General features: G+C 37.3%; 2 protein-coding genes across 3 annotated transcripts in view; both read right to left on the reverse strand.

Annotated features, from left to right (window-relative positions):
* The window catches only part of EXOC2 (exocyst complex component 2), a 280355-nt gene that overhangs the window by 239504 nt on the left and 16734 nt on the right, over positions 1-24117 (reverse strand). The gene's annotated exons all lie outside the window — the stretch shown is intronic.
* Positions 1551-14167, reverse strand: HUS1B (HUS1 checkpoint clamp component B). The gene is given in 8 exon segments (XM_053722212.1): positions 1551-1791; positions 13312-13373; positions 13375-13434; positions 13436-13537; positions 13539-13766; positions 13768-13986; positions 13989-14059; positions 14062-14167. Coding segments are annotated over 8 exon segments (1089 nt in total).

A 24117-nucleotide genomic window follows, 5' to 3' on the forward strand; every position in this document is an offset into this window, starting at 1 on the left:
AATGAACTATTGGACCTCATAAAGATAAAAAGCTTCTGCACTGCCAAGGAAACAATCAACAAAACTAAAAGGCAACTAACAGAATGGGAAAAGATATTTGCAAATGACATATCGGACAAAGGGCTAGTATCCAAAATCTATAAAGAGCTCACCAAACTCCATACCCGAAAAACAAATAATCCAGTGAAGAAATGGGCAGAAAACATAAATAAACACTTCTCTAAGGAAGACATCCAGATGGCCAACAGGCACATGAAAAGATGCTCAACATCACTCCTCATCAGGGAAATATAAATCAAAACCACACTGAGATACCACCTCATGCCAGTCAGAGTGGCGAAAATGAACAAATCAGACTATAGATGCTGGTGAGGATGTGGATAAACGGGAACCCTCTTGCACTGTTGGTGGGAATCCAAACTGGTGCAGCTGCTCTGGAAAACCAGTGTGGAGGTTCCTCAAAAAATTGAAAATAGATCTACCCTGTGACCCAGCAATAGCACTGCTAGGAATTTACCCAAGGGATATAGCAGTGCTGATACATAGGGGCACATGTACCCCAATGTTTATAGCAGCACTTTCAACAATAGTCAAATTATGGAAAGAGCCTAAACGTCCATCAACTGATGAATGGATAAAGAAATTGTGGTTTATATACACAATGGAGTACTACGTGGCAATGAGAAAGAATGAAATATGGCCCTTTGTAGCAACGTGGATGGAACTGGAGAGTGTGATGCTAAGTGAAATAAGTCATACAGAGAAAGACAGATACCATATGTTTTCACTCTTATGTGGATCCTGAGAAACTTAACAGAAGACCATGGGGGAGGGGAAGGAAAAAAAAAAAAAAGAGGTTAGAGAGGGAGGGAGCCAAAACATAAGAGACTATTAAAAACGGTGAACAAAGTGAGCATTAATGAGGGCTGGGAGGGAGGGGAGGGTGGGTGACGGGTACTGAGGAGGGCACCTGTTGAAATGAGCCCTGGGTGTTGTATGGAAACCAACTTGACAATAAATTTCATATTTAAAGAAAAAAATCATTGCTTGATTTGGGATCCCTATCACTATGGGATCAGATAATAGGCCAGCGTTCATGGCTGATGTGGTGCGGCTGGTGGCAAAGGGGTTAAAGATCACCTCGAAGTTACACACGGCATACCAACCCCAGAGCTCCAGGAAGGTAGAATGAATGAACCGAACCCTGAAGCTACAATTAAGTAAACTATGCCAGGAAACCCACCTACACTGGGACCAGGTGTTGCCAAATGCCTTGTTAAGTAAGAATCAGGTATAGCGCCACTAAGCAGATGGGGTTCTCCCCTTATGAAATCTTTATGGGTGCCCTTTCCCAATTATCAAGGGCATAAGGGGGGGACCTAAATGAGATAGGCAATCTAACCCTAAGGCAAGAGATACAGACCCTTGGCTCTACCCTAACCATCTTACACCACTGGGTTAGGGAGTGATTACCTGTGAGTCTGACCACAGAGGGTCACCCCTTTGAACCAGGAGATGCTGTATGGGTGAAGAAGTAGAATGTCCAACCCCTAAAATCCCTCTGAAGGGGCCCGTTCACTGTCATTCCGTCCACCCCTACTGAAGTAAAGATAACCGAGGTGGGTCTCTGGATTCACCACAGCAAAATGAAGCCAGCATCTTGAAACTGGGAGCTGATTCATCAATGCCGTGCAAGCTGACCAGATGGAAGAAGCAATGTGCAACTCCAGAGGCTCTGGGAGACTGTAGCCCTGCAGTGACTGGGGACAGTCACTCCGGACGCTGACTAATCTACACACAGCAGAAGCTTGAGAAATCAATGGTCTGGTGGAACAGATAGACTGTCCTATCTGTTCCCTTACTGTGAAGAGCTGTCACCCCTTGTGTCTTGCCATCACTGTGATTCTTGCTCTACTTTTTGCCACAGGATTGGCAGAGGCCGCCCCGGCCAGATGGCAGTATGGTGAGAGATTTCTGCTAGCACTCACCTTCCTGGATAGGATGCTTCATTGGTATCGGTTGCTTCTAATCTGGACCCTTTCTGTAGACCTAGATTCCTCATCATGTGACCCATGTATTCACATAACCAAGTCAGGCCAGGGAGTCACTTGGACCTTACTATACCATACTCACTTCTTATGCCAAGGAAAAGTCCTGGGGACCTGCAGACATAATAAGACCACATATTCTATCTGCCAATGGGAGAGTCAATATACTTGCTTTGACCCGCAATACTCCCCCAGTGAAGATTGTTTAGAAGTCCGATCCTACCAAGAGTAGGGGGCCTTGGTCAGCTAGACACAAATTATTAACCCAAAACAACAGGTGTCAATGCTGTTTGACATATGTGTGGTTATAGGTATTGGCCCAGAGGCATGTCATATGAACAAAGTGGGCACTTGTCATAGAGGGCCCAAGGACTCTTGATATACCATGCAGAGGCTTAGATTAGGAGCAGGAATACTGACTCAATGACAAACACGTGTGTGAGGAAAATGGTTTTGGTGCCTATACACCTGAGTTTTTATGCCCTAGCAGGAGCTGTGTTTCATGGACTACTTGGGAAAAAAGAAGGCACGACAGCATTCTTTCAGAAGGGAGTGACTACACCAAATTGTCAGTTGGGGACCTGTAATCCGGTTAATTTTACTACTCTTAACCTGGGAGACCCCTGATGGAACGGTAGCTGGCAGATGGGGATATATATCCATGGACGGGGCACAGACACAGGAACAGTGTCGTATTTTAAGAGAGTTATTGTCACACATAAGGCCACAACTCACCAGGTCTTTCATTCCTTTTATGAAGAAATGGAGAAGGGTTCTCCTCCTGTCTATCACGATGAAAAATCTATTTCTAGCTCTAGCAGAGACGATAGCCCAAACTCTAAAGATCTCTTCTTGTTATGTATGCGAGGGAACCAACATGAGGGATCAATGGCCATAGGAGGCTAGAGAATTAGATCCCTGAGAACCTTATAATGGAACAGAATGCCCCAACCCTACTACTGGGGTTTGGCTCCTCAAAACCTCAATTACTGGGGAAAAAAAAAAAAAAACTGCCTTGCCCAGGGGGAAAGGAAGTTCACCATCTCTGTTGGAAGCTTAACATGCCTACCTAGGCCAAAGATTTTATAACTCAGGAAACCCAATGGTGGGGAACCCCAGATCACCTTGAGCCAGATCCCCACCCCTTGTCTAACTTCTCTCATCTCCAAGAGGCCTGGGACATTGTCGACACAGTCATCAAATGGTGGGCCCCAGGTGGACTATACCGGATATGTGGAAGGACAGATTACACAACACTTCCCTCAGGCTGGTCAGGATCATGTGTGCTGGGAACTATTTGTTCATCTTTCTTCCTGATCCCACTTGCCAGAGGGGAACATTTGGGAATCCAAGTGTATGGGGTCAGGGAGACTCAAAGGAAACAACATGCCCTACCAATTGGCAACTGGAAAGATAATGAATGGCCTCCCAAGTGTATAATCCAATATTATGGCCCTGTCACCTGGGCAGAAGATGGATCCTGGGGCTAATCCACTCCCATCTGCATGCTAAACCACATAATCAGACTGCAAGCAGTTGTACAAATTATAACCAATGAAACTGCCAGAGTTCTTAACTTACTAGTCATGCAGCAAACTAAAATGAGCAATGTTATCTATTAAAATTGCTTGACGTTAGATTATTTGCTTGCTTCGGAGGGAGGAGTTTGTGGAAATTTTAACCTGAGCAACTGCTGCCTACAGATAGATGATGAAGGAAAAGTCATAGAGGCGATAAATCAAATGAGAAAGGTTGCTCATGTCCCAGTCCAGACCTGGAAAGGTTGGGACCCCAGGGAGTTATTTGGAGGATGGTTTTCAACTCTTAGGGGATTCAAAATCCTCATAGGTATTATTCTCTTAATTTGGTGACCTTGCTTAATCCTACCTTGCCTAGCTCCCCTGGTTATGCAGTCTGTCTCCAGCCTCACTGACGTAATGGTCAAAAAGAAAACAGCCATGCATGTGATGATGTTATGGAAGTATAAACCCCTAACCAAGATGATGCTCTTTGACCCAAAGTAAGGGGTCCGAGCATCAATAGGGGTAATGTGGTAGAGTCCCTCCCTAAGGAATATCGTGAAAACCTAAAGCCAAGGGAAGGCGACCTGGGTACGTGCAGGTGTGCAACATTCCTCACAACTCTGCAACAAAGACCATCCATTCAGACTTTGAATGTTACTATATATGGGAGACAAAGGAGCAAAACTTGTACAAAAGGAAAACCCCCACTGCGCTAGGGGCTCAGTGTTTTGGGTACAAACCCAGTGAGCCCATGCCAGCACAATGAGTGAAGTTGCTTCCTGGACAGAAAAGGTTCAGTGTCCTGTCTCTCTGTGCAAGAATCCTGCTACAAATTCATCATCAAAAACTTTCCTATAAAGAAAACCCCAGAAGTGCACCTGGGTGGCTCAGTCAGTTAAGAGTACGACTTTGGCTCAGGTAATGATCTCGCAGTTTGTGAGTTAGAGCCCCAAGCTGGGCTCTGTGCTGACAGCTCAGAACCTGAAGCCTGTTTCAAATTCTGTGTCACCCTCTCTCTCTCTGCCCCTCCCCTACTCATTCTCTTTCCTCTCAAAAATAAACATTAAAAAAAGAAGAAAAAAAAAAAAAAAGAAAACTCCAGACCTAGTGGTTTCACTGATAAAAACTATCAAAGATTTAAGGAAAAATAATACCAAGCCTGAAGCCTGTTTCAAATTCTGTGTCTCCTTCTCTCTCTGCCCCTCCTCTACTCACTCTCTTTCTCTGAAAAATAAACATTAAAAAAAGAAGAAAGGAAAAAAAAACTCCTGACCTAGTGGTTTCACTGATAAAAGCTATCAAACATTTAAGGAAGAAATAATACCAAGCCTACATGAATTATTTCAGAAAACAGAAGCTGTGGGAAGACATCATGACCAGTGGGGTTTATAAACTCTGCTGTGCAAAGGCAGTTTCCCTTTCAAAACTCAATCACTGTAAATCACATTAAAGTAAAAAGAAAAACCATGTGTTTATCTAAAAAGATGTAGAAATCATTGACAAAATTAAATACCTATTCATGATTTAAAAACCTCAACAAACTAGAAATAGAAAGGACCTCTTAATAAAGGAAAATGGGGTGGGAGGGATCACCTAACATTACACTTAATGATGAAATATACAGTGCTTTTCCTCTCAGACCAGTAAATAAAGGAAAAATGTCTCACTCATTTTGTCTATATAACAATGTTCTAGAGGTCCTAGCCAGTGCTATAAGACAATAAGGCTAAAGAAATAAGCGGCATAATGATTGCAAAGGAAGTATTTCCATTTGCAGATGTCATGATTGTTTATATAGAAAATCCTAAGGAATCTACTAAGCAACTAATAGTACTAATAACTGAATTTAGCAAGATATCATTATTCATGGTTAATATACAAAAAGTATCTACTTTAAATTCTAGTGGGAAACAATTACAGTCAAATTTTTAAAAGTTCTGTTTAAGAATATCATTATAAAAACCAAAATACTTAAAACATACATTTAATGAAAACAACATACAAGACTTCTTGAAAACTTTAAAATATAACAGAGAAGGCAAAAAAAGAACTAAATAAGTGAAGAACTATACAGTCTATGGGCCAGATAATTCAATGTTATTGAAATATCACTTCTCCCCAAATGGAAGAGTAAGTTATACAAGCTTATGTAAAGAAACTAGCAAGCTGATGCTAAAATTCCTACAGATCTTCAAAGAACCTACAATAGCCAAAACAGTTTTAGGAGGGGAAAAGTTTTTTAACTTTTTTTTAACTCTTACAGAACATGATTTAAAGACTTATTATGAATCTACAGTAATCAAGACAGTGAGTTGCTGGCATAAGGATAACCTAATGAATGAGAAGAACAGAGTTCAGAAATGGACCCATGCTTATATAACCAGTTGGTTTTTGACAACACAACAAAACAATTCAAGGGAAATAAAAACATTTTCATCAAATGGTATTGAAATAATTCAGTTTCCACATGGGGGGAAAAAGAATATAAATGTAGCCTCACACCACTTACAAAAATTAATTCAAGATGGATCACATCTAAACATAAAATTATAAACAATAAAGAAGATAAAATAACAGGGCATCTCTACACATAGAGTTCTTCTCCAACATGACAAACAATAACCATACATTGAAAAACCTGATATTTTTAGACTTCATCAAAATTGAAACTTTCTCATCAAAAGAAAATAAATAGGCAACCATACACTGGCACAAAATATTCTCGATAGATTTATCTGACAAAGGACTTTATATCAAAAACTTAATTTTTCAACTTAAGTAACCCGATTTTTAAAAAATGAGCAAAAACTCTGAAAATCCTCTTCATAAAAGATGAACTCAGAGTTTTTAATAAACATATATATGACATATATGATGGACAGATACACAGATAGGCAGATGTATGTATCCGATAGATTGTGAGTGTGTGTTTCCTAGCTCTGTACACAATGAGAGAGGCTACACGTAATATTACATAAGTGGCAATGAGCATACCTAACTTCTAAGTACCATCATCCAATAAAGGGAACCAGAATCCTTGGGAGAAACTGCTGATTCCAGGGCCAAAGCAGGACAACTACAAGATAAACCTAAATCATTTTGTTACATCAGTAGGGAAGTACTCACCGAAGGGGCTCCCATTACCCAAATCTGAGACATTTGGACATCAAAAAAATTAATGATAGCAATGCATTGTAATCTATTATATAAGAAAATATGCAAGACCATCCTATTAACATTAACCAGTAAAAAAAATAGAGAAGAAAACTCTCCTTACTACAGAATGTTAACCAATAAATAAGAAAGTTATGATGCAATTATTAATTACCAATGGATGCTAAAACTAGTGTTTGGCTTAAAAAAATGGATATTTACATAGTCTCAAAGCATCTCTCTACAAATTACCTACAAAGGGAAAAACAGTAATTTTACAAAAGATCTGACACCTATCACGTTAACCAAGCGATCCAAATTAAAATCACCAATGTTGAGACAAACATCATGTCGTTGATGTATTACACTGGGAAGAATCTGACATCACTTCTGTGATAGTTCTGCTAAAAATGCATAACCCAAAACTAATCATCAGACAACCTAAATTCACAGACATTCTATAAAATCATTGGTCTGTACTCTTTGAAAATGTCAAGGTCAATAAAAACAAAGAAAAGCTGAAGAACTATTCTATATTAAAGGACAATAATGAGACAGTACAACTAGAGATGCCTGGGTGGCTCAGTCAGTTGAGCATCTGTTAATGATCTCATGTTAGGTAAGATCAAGCCCCATGTCTGGCTCACTGCTGTCAGCACAGAGCCCACTTAGGATCCTCTGCCCCACCCCCTTCTCTGCCCCTCCCCTGCTTGCACTCTCTCTCAAAAATAAATAAAATATTTAAAAAAAGAGACAGAGAGAAAAGACACATTACAACTAAATATACTGCACGATCCTGGATGGATTCTAGAAGAGGAAAAAAATACCTTCTATAAAGTACAAAATTGGACAAATTATCACCATCTGAATTGGAACTGCCATTTACATAGTATGGTATTATTATTAAATTCTCACTTTGATAAATGTACTGTGGTAATGTAAGAGAATGTCTTTGTTCTTAGTTACCTACTGAAGTATGTAGGGAAAAAAATGTTGTTTGCACCATGTTTTCAAATGAGTTAAAGAAATACATACTGACAGACTGACAGAATAATAAAAATAAATGGGACAAAAAGTAAATATATCAAAAGTGGGGGTTGGGTTAAATAGGTAATGGGGATTAAGGAGGGCACTTGTGATGAGAATGGCACTTGTGATGAGAACAACGTGTTGTATGGAAGTGCTGAATCACTAAATTCTTCACCTGAAATTAATACTACACTGTATGTTAACCAGCAGGAATTTAAATAAAAACTTGAGAAAAAAAGAAAAGTAAACAATTGGTCACTCTAGCTAAAGAGCTTACAGTTGTTATTTACCATATTTTTTTTTCCTTATATGGGCTCCATGCCCAACATGGAACCCAACATGGGGCATAAACTCAAGACCCTAAGATCAAGACCTATGCTGAGACTGGACTCTTAACTGACTGAGCCACCTAAGCACCCCACCACTGTATTTTCTTACAAGTTTACAGGAGTGAGTTACTTTTACTATTTTTTTTAAGTTTTCTGTAAGTTTGAACCTGTATCAAAATAAAAATTTCTCAATAATGCTTTGTTAATATTTTAAAATAAAGCAAAACTAAATCAAATTATTATTCTCCTACTAATCAATGTACAAGGTCCACTGTTAGTCAACAGATAAATATTTACTTGCATATTCACATTAGCAAAATGCACAAATAAGAAATGAATAAACAACTACTAAACAAAAGACATGCTAAAACTAATGTTTGGTTAAAAAAAGAATATTTACCAAGTCCCATATATTTAACTATATTTAGTAAATACACTAAAATTATAAAAATTTCAAAAATAAATATTCTTTTAATGGGTCATATAGTACTATCTCTTTAAACATGTTTCTAAGCATGTACAAAAGAGTATAAAGCTTGTTTTGAGAATGTGCTTGAAAACTATTATAAATCATTAAGCCTGAAATTTAGTAAGCTAACACATATTAATAAAATTTTTCAAGAAAGCATAGACATATTTCAACACAAAGTTCCGACAACTGCTTTAATTAACAGAAATTATATTGTTCCCAAAGATACCATAACACTGCAGGGAAAACAAACACTAAGGAAAGAGTGGGTAATTAAGCTGCCTCACTGATTAATGTCTACAGTTCTGGACAAAGGAAAATGCTTTGTTCAATTGGCATGGAAAATTAGACCACTGTTGAGTGGTGGTTTAATTATTTTTATAGTATAAAACAGATAAGCATGTGGCTTCAACTGATTACTTTCAGAATCTAAAGAATATTTAAGCAGAAATATCTTACAATCTTTATTTCCAGAAAAACAGTAGGATGAAAACATTCAGAATATTACTGAAAAGGTAATAAAATATTAGACTGTCAGCTACCCTTCATATGGTGGTGGTGATTATCAGTAGGACGTGTCAGTACTCAACAGAATCAAAGCCAAGAGACTTGATCCAATTAATGCCTAGACCTGTCATCTGAAGAAATTGCAACCCAAAGATGTTAAATGATTATTTCAAGGTCACACATCTAAGTACTTATAAAACAGACCATATCCTTGGTTTCCTGACTCCTAGGAGTCTAATATCACTCTTTCCTTTATACCACACTGCATACTATGAGGTCATTTTTCTATCTGATAGCCCACATTCTGAGAACCTTAGTTGCTTCCTATGTGACTGAGTTACTGCTCATTCTGGTGTGAAAAAGAATTGAAATTAGAGAAACTCTAGTTTAAAAAAAGAAAAAAAAAAAAAAAGAAACCCTCCCCACTCCAACAAACAAACAAACAGAGAAACACTACTAAGAAGTAGTTGCCGATTTACTTCCAGTATTTCAAATCCATTTTGAGAGTATTTATATATAGAGGATCATAATCTTAACTATGTTAATCTCAAAGTTTGTCCAAGTAAAACAAAGTAATGTCTGGTAACAATAGGTAATGTCTGGGCCACTACTAATGATAATGAATCAAAAAGTATGATCTATTTTCTTATTTATGATTGAGGAGTACAGCTGTGTTCCAGACATTCAAATCAGAGGCAGCTGAAAATCCAGCATTCATTATACTGGCTCATATGTAAAAATTAATGGTATTTCCTTACCATGAAACATTACTTACATGTCCCCAAACATGGGCAAACCATTATCTCAGGAAGACCATTTAGGCATTTAAATTAGTAATATAAGAATATCTACTTTTTACTCTACAAGGTCCAAAACACATAAAACAATGCCCACCACACAGTATGCACTCAGTAATTATTTGTAAAATGAATTATAGAAAGAGATCTCTTTTCAACCTGCCCCAAATTAGAAATATCCTACATTATAATGTTTTGTTTAGTGTCACAAATAATTTCTTATCACTATGAGGGAAGAGTCTAAGCCTTAAAAAACAGGATTCATCTCCAAACATTTTCAGTTTCACAACCCATGCCAGGCTAACAGAGACATTTTTAAAGGAAAATTCTCATCTGTACTTGTCATTAAGTATCTACAAATTTTCCTCACAAAGATTTCCAAATGCAATACCAGTAGTCTTTGAAAATCTGTCCTAAGGTCTTTCTTATACAAATATACTAAACAGGTTAACAAAAATTTGGCTTTGCCTTGTCATAAACCTCATTTAATTAAAATAATATAGTATTAACCTTACACATTTCATCAATGATTTATTTTCTAAAGATACAGTGAAACATAAAAGCCTAAGTGTTTTCCTGCTTCTTAGTAGTGTTTCTCTAAAATACAGAAACAGAAGCTGAAATAATTTCTAAACTTGATGCCTTGATTTTTTAATGTGTATTGGTCTTCCAGAGAATTACCATTTTCTGGCAGATAAACCCCTTCCTACCTGCAAGAACAAAGGATATCTTCACACAAGGACAGTAGACAACGGCTTTTAAAATGTTTTGGACTTTTTTCATTTAAATTTTATCTTTTCAGATAAGTAATAGAGTCACAAGGCAATCTAGATTTATTTTGATAAACAAAAGTATATCCAATCTGTTAAGTCTCTAAACTAAGCCATAATAGACCAAGCTCAAATACTTAACATACATAGTTTGTAGATCAGGGTTTTAAAATGGGTCCTGGCATTAACAATGGCAATAACAGATAAAAGCCCTGGGGCATCTGGGTGGCTCAGTCAATGCTGCATAGGACTTTGGCTCAGGTCACCATCTCAGGGTTTGTGGGTTCGAACCCCGCCTCGGGCTCTGTGCTGATAGCTGAGCCTGGAGCCTGCTTCAGATTCTGTGCCTCTCTCTCTGACCTTCCCTTGCTCATGCTGTCTCTGTCTCTGTCTCAAAAATAAACATTAAAAAAGAAAAGAGGGGCGCCTGGGTGGCGCAGTCGGTTAAGCGTCCGACTTCAGCCAGGTCACGATCTCGCGGTCCGGGAGTTCAAGCCCCGTGTCAGGCTCTGGGCTGATGGCTCGGGGCCTGGAGCCTGTTTCGGATTCTGTGTCTCCCTCTCTCTCTGCCCCTCCCCCCTTCATGCTCTGTCTCTCTCTGTCCCAAAAATAAATAAACGTTGAAAAAAAAAAAATTTAAAAAAAAAAAAAGAAAAGAAAATTAAAAGCCCTTACTTTTATGCTCTCTGAAACTGTTTTCTTATCTATAAATAAGGTGGGTAGATGAGATCATCCCTAAGGATGATTCTGTAAGAATTTTACTCATTGGACCAGGCTTTTAAATTCAATTAATAATTGTAAGACTAGAAACTGGCAGTGCCTGACTTTTCACAACTAAACTATAATAAAAACATGTTATTTTAAAATGTTTGTATTCATTATAAACATTTTTTACTAGACCATTGAAAGAATCTGAATTTTTAAGACCTTATATTTAGATGTTACAGTATGAGATGGTCTTTTAATTTTTCTTTAATAGCAACATACCTGTAGGTTGAGTAGAGGAATAAATTACACCTCTCCGTTTTCAAAAGTTACATTACAAAGACTAGGCTACAAAACTTTTATAGATACTTTCTGTTAATGAATTATTAAAAGTTAACCATCATGATAATTTACCTTAGATTAAAGGGCACAAATATGTATTTTCCAAAACAAAGAATAGGTTTTTTTCATTTTCCTGGTTTTATTAAATACAGAGAAAAGAGGTACAGGAAAAGACAGACGGAGAGAGGGAGAGACAGAGAGACAGACGGAGGGAAGGAAGGAGAGGTAAAAAGACAGACTTTTATTACAGCTTGAAAATTCTCACTGAATTAATAAACCAAAGGAAAAAAAAATTGGAAAAGATACTAGAAACAAGTATGAGAAGTCATTTCTGTGTTATGCACAGAAAAAAAAAAGTGCATATCTTATAATTTTCTCACTGAGTTAAAGTATTTGTTTTACATTTTCATCTTTCATTTAAAAAGCTTTAAAATATTCACCAAGCAACTGTTTAATTCATAAATTAGAAAAAAACTTAAGCCATAATTATGAAAGTTATGTTAATAATTTTAAGATACTATGTTTGAAATAATTTTTAAAACAACTATTTAATCTTCTTATATTGAAACCCTCAGAGGACTGAAACGGAATCTGCTCAAACTGAAAGATCTTAAAGAGCCAGAGTTCAAGTGACTTGCCTAGGTCTCATGTTTCTGTGTTCTTTCCACAACAGCATGAATGGAATTTACAAATCAGCAAAACAAAATAAATTAGCAAATTTAAGCATTTTATCACCAAATCTAGTAGGAAATTATTCATTAGTGATTAAAATGTAGCCATGGGAGTTCACTGAGTCTGCAAAAATAAAGGCTGCCAAGTTAAAGACTTGTCTTATTGCATAAGCCATTAAAAAAGTAAAATTTAATATGAAAGAATATAAACCTTCCCTCTAATCACTGTAGTAGTCCTTTATAACTCCTCCTTCCTCTTCTCAAAATATTGAAACATTAAGAATCATTTTCTATTAGAATAATGTAATACTATGGGGAAAAACATGAAAACTAGGTTTATATAAAAGTTACCCATAAGAAATATCTTAGTAAACATAAACTGACCATTTCCTTGAATCACAGTGAATAAGATGCACTATTAGTGAGCCTAATAACCAACTCAAGCTTTGTAGATGATAAATCTAAAACTATGAATATACATTAATACATACTTTGACCAAAAAACAGCTTAATAAAAACTATGTAATACGCACAAATGCTAAATACCTTTCAGGTATCATATCAAGCTAAGAAAACTCCCTCAGAAAATTATACTTGCTTTAAAAGAATGAAGTTCCCATTTCACATGGTAGCATTTTATAATAAAAACTGATCCAATGTTTCAGGATTCAAAGTTTTTATTTATTTTGTTACAATCCTTTTTGTCAAAGAGTTAAAATAGAAAATCTTTTTCTTGTTGGCATCTTAAAAAGTATGAAAAAAACTGATAAAAGTCAAGAAACATAAAAAATGAACTATCCAATTCTTTCACCAATGACTTTTTTAATAAAAGCTTTGTAAAGGAAGAAGGGCTGAACAAAATGTACATTCTATATAGGTCAGTGAGAGTGCAGACTTGCAACCCAATTAACTCAGGGTCTGTTTCAGTTTTGAAAAGACCATAAGCTTTAAAAAGAAAAAAAAAATACAGGCCGCTTGAATTTTTATAAGCAAAAATAAAATACTGAAAAGAGACATCTTCATGAACCAAAAACAAGATGAAGAGTATTGCTCAAAATATTGCATAAGGCTATTGTAGGATTTATTTTGCTATCCCTCGAAAAACTACAGAAGCTTCCTACTTTCCACTAGTACTTGCAACATATTCTCAGGGTTTCTATCTTGAGGCATATCCTGAGCAGACTTGGAAGGATTTTCCAAAATTGTTAAAATAACTTTTAATAGACACATCAGTTTGTACCCTCAAGTTCATTTTGCCATTTAGATTTGCTTCAACCAGCACTTGATCACCCAAGTTTGCTAGCCTTTCTATAGTGCTCTTCAGAGTCTTCAAAGCAGGAAGATAAACACTAACATCATGGGCTTGCACACTGGGCTCCAGGAAATCTTCCAACACCATTCTGGGAAGCAACCTCACAGGCGATCAATCGACTGTGTACCAGAACAAGAGTCCAACCTGTGGGCAATGGCAGCTCCACAGCCACGGCGAGGTGGGAGAGCCACTTATTGGTCAACTGGGGATTCAGGGCAGAGGCATTCCCTGTGCTTCTCACCGCTCTGAACAAATGCTCAGATAGCAGCTCTAAATAAATCTCATTAAACTCCTCTGAAACATCTTTCATGTGAAACCAGTGGAAGAAGTCTCCCGCCTCACCTCACACCACACTCTAGCATCACAGATGACCCTGCAGTCATCAGGCCTGAAGCACACTTGTGCTGGCACATGTGGAGCACACAGACTCTCTCCAGCTTTGATATGGTGCTGCAGATGTGAATAAAGAGCTCCATAAAGTCTTTGCCAGAAATACTGGCACAAAACTTCATGATGCCATGAGGATGGCATCCAGAGCTTGGTCAGCAGGGGACGACCCCACATGTAGCAGGTCCCAACAGAGCCAATACTCAGGTTCCACTCACCTGCAGGCCCCCTGAGAAGGGCAACAAGGCATGGCAGACATGGGGTCCCTAAAACCAAGGCCTCTGTTCCCATCTTCATCTTCCCTCTACCTCCTCCCTTAAAAAGAGCTTTACCGTTTCCACTCTGCTAATTAAAAGGACAGGCATTCCACCACAGAAACTTCTAAATATTCTTTCTAAACTGTACAAAGAAAATTGAAATCATCTTTCACAGAGCCACATTTCACTCTGTTGGTATATGCATTAATACTGTCTTCATCAACCAGGACATATATGTACATACAGTTACATGTGCTTTCTAAAACTGTAGCATGCTTAGGCATACATTTGCAACTGATTTTTATAAACTATAAGATGGACATCTTTCCTCACTGGCAAATATAAATCTACATCATTTTCAGGCTGCTTAGTATTCCATTGTAGTGATGTATAATCAAAGTGACAATTTCCAATTTTTTGCTATGATGAATATGACAATGAACATTTTTCTATAAAACTTTTTGCACATTTATCCAATTATTTCCCTACAGTACATTCAAAGATGAATTACCAGTCAAAAGTTGTGCATTTAAGATCCTAACATGTACATATTACCAAACTGGCCTGCAGAAAAGCTTTATCAACACACCCTTCCACCAGGGACACTGGGTAGTAGCAATCTGTTTAATCTGTAGCAATTTGATAGGCAAAGTAAAATAAATGCTCTCAACCTGCATTGTGGGTGAATTCCATTTTAATGATCATTGCAACTTTTTATTAGGTTTATTTTCCTTGATTTTAAGACCTCTAGTAAAAACATTAACTCTCTGTCCACTTTATACACTGTGAATATCTTTCCCGGTTTATCCTTTGTCTTTTCACATTGTTTATGGTGCTCTTTGCTCTTAGGAAATTGAGTCTTTTTTAATGTCAAACCTATTAACCTTTTCTTTGCTACTTCTAGAATCATGCTTTCAAAGTCATGTTTCTGGTACTTTAATGTTGTTTTATCTTCTTAATTACCTAACTCATTTGGAATCTACTTTGGAGTATTAAATAGCTAGTTGACCAAATACCATTTCACTGAACAATCCATTGTTTTCTCCACTAGTCTGAAATGCCACTTTTATTAATGACAAAAATCCTCATTTGAGACTATTTCTAGACCTTCTATATTTTGTCCCACTGATGTATTTTGTAACTATAACATAGTTATTTTAATGAAATATTCAATAGGACAAATAACCTTTAAAAAGTTATCTTTACCATCCTGTCATAGGTATTGATCCAGATGAACTTTAAAATATTGTGTAAGATTCTAAAAATAACCCTACTAAAATTTTGATGGGATTATCATGACCCTGACATACTATATTCCTGCTTCTTTTATTTACCTCTACTAACCAGACTGTAAGTCCCAGAAGAAAAGGGTTTTTTATATTGCCATACACTGCTACACACCCAGCATTTAGAACATCCACCTGGATATCACTGACACTCAACACATATTTGTTAAATGAACAAATATATCAATTACATTGACTATCTAGATAATCTCAGGACATTTAAACTATCTACAATACTGAATCTTCCCACACATTCAAATCATTTATAACTGTCAATAAACTGTTCAGCTCTGTTCACAGAGAAGCCCATGTAATTTATCTTGAAGCCAGGCAACTTACTGAGCACTGAGTCTCTCTCAATTGAAATCATTTTCCAAATGATCTTTTCCTTAATGTTTTCTCTACAGAAAATCTTATTACCTTCAAATCCTATCATAACTTGGACGTTTGCTCTTCAATATTTATGTCTCACTTATTTTAATTGCCTGACTGCTTTTGTTATATAACTTCCAAAACAATGTTAAATAACTCCATTACTGGGGTGGCTGGGTGGCTCAGTCAGTTAAGCGTCCGACTTCGGCTCTGGTCATAATCTCACAGCTCGTGAGTTTGAGCCAAACGTTGGGCTCTGTGCTGACAGATGAGCCTGGAGCCTGCTTCAGATTCTGTGTCTCCCTCTCTCTCTGCCCTCCCCCACCCCTCCACTCATGCTCTCTCTCTCTATTTCTGAAAAATAAAAAACATTGAAAAAAATTTTTAAATAACTCCAGTATTAGCAAGTATCTTTGTCTTACTTCTAAGTAAAGAGACTTTTTAGGTTTTATCCTCATTGCCCCCCAAAATTTTAATATCATAAATACACCACACTTATGTACTTTATGCATAAAAATTAAGATCTTTTTTTGTCCCCTCATGGGCTAATTTTCAATTACAGTTCCTGTTGAGAATACATGCTCTATATCCAAAATCTATAAAGAACTCACCAAACTCCACACCCGAAAAACAAATAACCCAGTGAAGAAATGGGCAGAAGTCATGAATAGACACTTTTCTAAAGAAGACATCCAGATGGCCAACAGACACATGAAAAGATTCCCAACATCACTCCTCATCAGGGAAATACAAATCAAAACCACACCCAGATACCGCCTCACGCCGGTCAGAGTGGCCAAAATGAATAAATCAGGAGACTATAGATGCTGGCGAGGATGTGGAGAAACGGGAACCCTCTTGCACTGTTGGTGGGAAAGCAAACTGGTGCAGCCGTTCTGGAAAACAGTGTGGAGGTTCCTCAAAAATTAAAAACAGATCTATCCTATGACCCAGCAATAACACTGCTAGGAATTTACCCAAGGGATACAGGAGTGCTGATGCACAGGAGCACCTGTACCCCAATGTTTATAGCAGCACTTTCAACAATAGCCATACTATGGAAAGAGCCTAAATGTCCATCAACTGATGAATGGATAAAGAAGATGTGGTTTATATACACAATGGAATCCTACCTGGCAATGAGAAAGAATGAAATATGGCCTTTTGTAGCAACGTGGATGGAACTGGAGAGTATTATGCTAAGTGAAGTAAGTCAGGCAGAGAAAGACAAATACCATATGTTTTCACTCATATGTGGATCCTGAGAAACTTAACAGAAGACCATGGGGGAGGGGAAGGAGGGAAAAAAAAGGTTACAGAGAGGGAAGGAAGCAAACATAAGAGACTCTTAAATACTGAGAACAAACTGAGGGTTGATGGGGGGTGGGGAAGAGGGGAAAGTGAGTGATGGGCATTGAGGAGGGCACCTGTTGGGATGAGCACTGGGTGTTGTATGGAAACCGATTTGACAATAAATTATATTTAATATAAAAAAATAAGATCTTAAAGAGAAAAAAAGAGAATATACGCTCTAGTACTGTACCATTAGGTAGGCTGTTTGCTATTGTATTACATAGTAACAATTATGTTACAGAAAACAGCTTTCGATCCTGAAAAGTTCAGGATCACTGTCCTGTGAACAAAGTCCAGTTCACTGAAAGTCTGTTTTTAAAATTAGAAATGGACAGTGAAATCTGTCAAATATTTTCACAGCATCTTTTGACATAACTTTATTTTTACCTATTAATATAATGAATTGAAATAAATTTCTTAACGAAGTAGTTCATATTCTAGGAATAAACTTTAGTTGGTTCCATTTTATCAATCCTTTAAACATTCCTGGATTTGATTTGCTACTACTTTAAGAGTTTTATATGTTAAATCTTATTTTCAGTTAGTCAGAAATTATCTTTTCTTGTACATATTTGCTCATTTATTGTAATATCAAGAAGCATTCAGTAGTTTACAAATATTACTGAGCATTTACTATATCTGGAGTGCTATGCTGGCCTTACAGAAAGAATGTGAAGTTTTCCTATCTGCTACCTTACAGTTGTTTAATTATAGAAATATTCTATTCCTTATATGTTTCCTGTTGCTTGCTTGTAAAACAATCTACATCTAATGCATCATTAGCTAAGATTATTTGAGAATTTTCTTCATGGTTATGGAACCATATTTTATAAATCTTAAAATAGTATGTTTCAGAAAGTTAGACATTTCATTCTGATTTTCAAATTTAATATCACACTACTTTCTTGAATAGCTGTGGTTTTATCACTTTTTTCATTGTCTTCAGTATCTGTAAATATCTCTTTTTTCATGGTTAGATTTGTAAATGCTCACTGTTTTAATGATCTTTTATAATAACAGAACTTGATATAAGTTATAAATTCTACCTTCTTTTTTCAGGAGAGGTGTTCATTACCTATAGCTTCAACCTGCAGCTTCAACATTTGCTTAAGTCCTCTTCCATGTATTTTATTTTGCTTTGCTTTTCCCACCTGTCTAGATTGAATACTTAGTTCATTTGTTTTAGTCTTCCTTTAGTAATAACTTTTAAGGCCACCATTTTTCCTACTTATAGCTTTAGTCACACCATAGATTTTGGCAAGGAGTGGTTGCATTGCTCATTTGTAAATGATCCGTAGTTGCAGTTTTTATTTCTTCTTTGATCCAAGATTAACTTTAGAAAACTTTAAAAACTTCCAGTTAACAGTTTATTGTCGAACTTTTTTTTTTTAATTCCAGCTTTTACTTGCTTCATTCTTATTCCAGAGTTTGTTTACTTGTTTTGGTCAGAGAATGTAGTCCACAAATGTCCTAACTGGGGAATTTATTGAGAGTTCTCTTCTTAAATCTCTTCATTTACTTATTCACTGAGCTTCTCCAGTGTCTATTTTAGATCAGGAGTCAGCAAACTACAGCAACCAAGAAATTTGGTCTGCCCACCCGTTTTTGTAAATAAAGCTTTATTGGAACACAGCTACGTGAATTCATTTCCATGTTGTTTATGACTGCCTTCTCACTGCAACAGGAGAGATGAGTAGTTGCAATAAAAACCTTAAGGCCAAAAAAAGCCTAATATTTACTATCTCACTTTTCAGAAAAAGTCTATCAACCCCTGTTAGGTGATGGCAGGTCAGGTCAGCATCCCCTGCCTCAACAGGATTATAATCTGAAAGACTTGCAGCTGAAACTGTCTGAATTTCCAGGTATATGTTAAGGTTCCCTTCTGTTTCCAGCACTGGCATTTTCCTCACAGTGATTAGAACATATAAGAAAATAAGAGAGAAAGTAAAAAACATTGGCATATATGATGGCATTTTTATCCTGTAAATCCTAATGATACAAAACTGAATGAATCCTCCAAATATTACTTACGCTTACAAAAAGAATTTCAAAAATCGTTTTAACATCCCTTCTAGAAATTAAGGTCTGTTAAATCAGAGTTCTTGCACAGAACTGAGAGTTGGTACTTAGCTTTGTTTCTTTTAAGACTTGACAAGTTAGATGTTTTTCTGAATAGACTTTTTAATAGTTTTTGGCTTATAGGAAATTTAAGTAGAAAGTACAGAGAATTCCCATATACCTGTAAATATTAGTTGAGGGAAACCTCATTTAGGATGGAGTCAGGAAGCCCTGAAGGAGTTTTCCATCACAGCTTACTTCACATTCCTGGGCAGGAAGAATCCAATTTACTATCCCAGCAGATGGAAGATTTTCTCCTTGCCCAGCAACAGCTCAGCCACAACTCAGACGATGGGAAACCATCACTGTTACGTGGAAGCTAGGCATGAGTGACAGGATGATGGACCTTAGACATCTTGATGGAAAGACCCAACAGAGGACTGCCCAGAGACAACCCCATTTCACCCCTCTAGCAGGCTGTTTATGGTTACAAGATCCTGGCAGAGGAAGAGCTACGTTTGTTGTGCTTGCCCTTATCTGACCTATGTCTCTAGAATAAAAATACTGCTGCGGTTTCACAGGAAAGGGCATGCTTAGTTAGCTATTTATTGTATAATCCAAGCCTGTCATTCAAATGTTGCAACCCTAGCACCCACACAAAAGAAAATAATGGAGTTCTAGGGCCTTTGCCTCTCTTGACTGGCCCTCTTCTCCCTTGGAGTGTACTTTAATAAAACTTTTCTCACTTTACTTTCATTTATCTGTCCTGTAATTCTTTACTGTGGCAGCAAAAAGAACTGAGGCTTCTGCTAGTAAAATAAGTTTTATTTTTTAGGTTAACATCATTAATATTTACTTTATTAGAACTAAAAACCTATAGGATGCTTCAGTGGCTTTTTCATTTTTAGTTTGAAAAGTTGTAATAGTTGTGCCTAAACTTAAAAAGCTCATTCTGGGGAAGCCTGGTGGCTCAGTCAGTTAAGCATCCGACTTTGGTTCAGGTCATGATCTTACGGTTTCTGAGTTCGAGCTCCAAGTCAGGCTCTATGATGACAGCTCAGAGCCTAGAGCCTGCTTTGGATTCTGTGTCTCTCTCTGTCCTTCTTCCATTCATGCTGTCTTTCTCTCTCAAAAATAAACATTAAAAAAAAAAATGGGGGTCACCCGGGTGGCTCAGTCGGTTAAGCATCCAGCTTCAGCTCAGGTTACGATCTCATAGTTCATGAGTTCAAGCCTCAAGTACCCATGATTTTCCTCTCTCAACTGCCAAGTATATAGTCAGTCTCTCTTCATGGTCCCAGGGCAGCTCTTCCTGATCATAAGTCCTGTCCCAGTGCTTTAATAAAATCACCTTTCTTGCACCAAAGACGTCTTCAAGGATTCTTTCTTGGCAGTGGGTTCCGAACCCTACCCCTTCACTCTAAAAAACCTCATGAGGGCCATTTTTCCTCTGAAGAGTTCACACACCCTATAAGAAAATTATCTTGTACAAAATGTAGACTGTGAACACTTCCCAAAGCCTACCAGTAAAAATGAGTTTGGACTATGGTAAACACAAAAGAAAGCGTATCTCCAAAACACAACAGTAACTTCAAAAATAATTGGGAGAAGGGGGTTAGATATCAAATGCTTTCTCTCAATACTCTTTTCTAGGTCATATTTATGCCTCTTCTCATTGTCAATATGATTCACTACTATGATCTTTGCTCTGCTCTGCTACTAAATCGTGAAGCTGTGATACAAAGTCCTGGTCCATGTATTAATCATGGTTTTTGTTTTTCTGTATTTTATAATGCTTTGACATCTTGGGGCCTTGCAGACTAGGAAAGGAACTGCCTCTCAGAGGGTTAGCTAATTCCTAGAGAGCAAACAACTTGGCAGAAGCAGGCCTTTGATACGCAAACCAACCAATCCAGAGTCCACACCTACCTTTTCTCAGGCTCCTGCAGTCCAGAACAACATTCCCCAGCCCTAAACACACCAAGGCACTAGACACCTGAGGATAACTGTAGTTTGCCAAAATCAAACTATCCAATCCTAAACTTGCTCAGCTTGCCTACCCTGCCTTGCCTGTTCCTTCTGAAGAAAAACACAATAAAGGCTCTAGCCATTCTCACACTTTCTGCCTACTGACCAACCCTAGTACTTTCCCCAACCCTGGCTTCTCCCACCCTGCCTGGCAAGGTATGCCCCCTCCTCTTAGGGACTGGGAATAACAAACTGTCTTTTCAAGAGCTACCTTTTCTCCTGCTGTTGGCCTCACTATAACTGAATAATAATAAAACCTACATTTAAAACAGTCCTCCCTTTTCAATCTTTTCTGGGCCACTATGAATAAATGCCAATCTTCGCTCTTCACCAAAGAGTCTCAGGCTAGCAGGAGGGAAGAAAGAAAGCAAAAAATATTTAGAAATTCCTTAACTCCAAGTGTTTTAAGGGAATCTGGCCACAGTTATGTTTTTATATTATTTATCCAAGGCAAATTAGTGACAGGAGAATCCAGGATTACTGACCTCTGACTTTTGCAGACTACATGAAGAGATGCTTTATTCATTCTCAGAGATGTGTACCATATCACCCATGGTTCCAAACTGACTCTTTGGAAAGGACAGGTTCTCCTGGTGACTCTGAGGATGCAAGGTTCTGCAATTTCCCACATGACACTTTATGGGGGATCTTGACTACTTAATTAGTGGATTAAAGTTTTCATGTGTAATGGACAGTTAGCATTTGAAGTGTATATTTAGAAACAAATATGGCTTTTGCCTTTATTTAAAATATTTTTCAATATAATGTAACACAACATCAGTAAAGGACATAGCCATTAATTAAAAAATAACACAAGATGTCTTAGATAATAAGCAAACATCAATTAATAGTAATAACAGTTATAATTATTGAACTCTATATTATCCTTCCCATGTAATAACTTTTAATCCTCACAACTTCCCTGTGCGGATACCCCATTAATACTTTGTATTAACATCCCACAACTAATAACTGAAAGAGCAGGATTCACACGTAGGCAATCTTGCTCAAGTGCCTGTGTCTGTAATATCTCTCTCTCATACACATACACATACACACACACACACACACACACACACACACACACACACACACACATAGATGTACTTCATATATGAAAAAAGCACCAAAAAGAATAGTTTTCACAAGTGCTGACAAGCTGACCTCTCAGCCCAGCTCCACAGTGTGGCCATGTTAATGCACTAAGAGATGCAGACTGCCATTAAGGGCACCACCAACAGTCTTTATCAGAACAAAGCAAATTAACTTAAATGGGGTAAAGAACACTGATGTCATTAGAACACACTTTAGTAAGAAAAACCGACCTGTTCAGTTGGGAAGGAAATAAAACCCTAGAAAAGCCAATTAACTAGTAGGAGTCAGAAGACACAGATGCAAATCCTAACTATATGATTTATTCAGGCCCCTTTAAACTCCTAGTTTTCTCATCTATAATATGGGAATAATAGCTAACTTCACAGGTACCCTGAGAGGATTAAATGAAAAATCTCTCCAAACTTTAAAGCTCATTATAAGAATAATACAGCATTGCTCCTCTGCATATATAAAAATACAACTTTAAGTGAATTTATGGGCTGGGTGAGTCGTTAACTGTGCTGTCATGTTGGAGACTGGATGTGAAACTTTACAGGAGGATGACCTTAATCTGTTTTAAGACAGAAGAGATGTTATTAACAAAGAAATAAGAAAATTATAAGATTCATGCCACATAATTTGGGAAAGACCCAAGAAGCAGGAGGGAGATGGCTGAATATAATACTGCAACCGTAAACAATTATATCTCAAGACCACGGAAACTACTTCTTTAAAGCCACAGCACTGTAGTTCACAATCCAATGAAACAATTCCAAATGCTGACTATGATATATACCCAAGATAGTCAAATACTAAGCTTAATAGTCTAAACAATTACTTTATTTTCTTGGGTTTTTTTTAAATTTTTTTAAATGTTTTTATTTATTTTTGAGACAGAGAGAGAGCATGAGCAGGGGAGGGGTAGAGAGAAGGAGACAGAGAATCCGAAGCAGGCTCCAGGCTCTGAGCTGTCAGCACAGAGCCTGATGCGGGGCTCGAACTCACAGACTGTGAGATCATGACCTGAGCTGAAGTCAGATGCTTAACCGACTGAGCCACCCACGTGCCCCATCTTGTTTATTTTTAATATATTAATTTGAATCCCCAAAATAGTTATAGTCCAAGGCATAATTTTCTTGCTTACATTAATTCAAGCATCAATATAGTTTAAGAATTCTTGGTTATTTAAAGAGTCAAATATAATTTTGATTAAGCAAAAAAACCTAGAATAACATAAGAGTGAATGTATATTACAGCTTTGGGCATGGGAAGACTAAGTTTGAACCTGATGGAACAATCCAAACAGTGAACACATCATATAGAAATGTACGCCTTCTGGGGTGGTTCAGTCAGTTAAGCGTCTGACCTCAGCTCAGGTCATGATCTCTCGGTTCATGGGTTCGAGTCACACGTCGGGCTCTGTGCTGACAGCTCAGAGCCTGGAGCCTGCTTTGGATTCTGTATTTCCCTCCCTCTCTGCCCCTCCCTGCCTCATGTTCTGTCTCTCAAAAATAAATAAGCGTTAAAAAAAAATTTTTAAAGACATGTACACCTTAGTAAATGAGACAACCAAATTTAAAAGCCAAATGGGAAATTAAAGAAAATGTTCAAAATAAAACATGAATA

The sequence above is a fragment of the Lynx rufus genome, unplaced genomic scaffold (genome assembly GCF_022079265.1).
Source record: "Lynx rufus isolate CCGP_SWC_20201006 ecotype Redwood Valley unplaced genomic scaffold, mLynRuf1.p SCAF_6, whole genome shotgun sequence".
Lineage (NCBI taxonomy): Eukaryota > Metazoa > Chordata > Mammalia > Carnivora > Felidae > Lynx > Lynx rufus.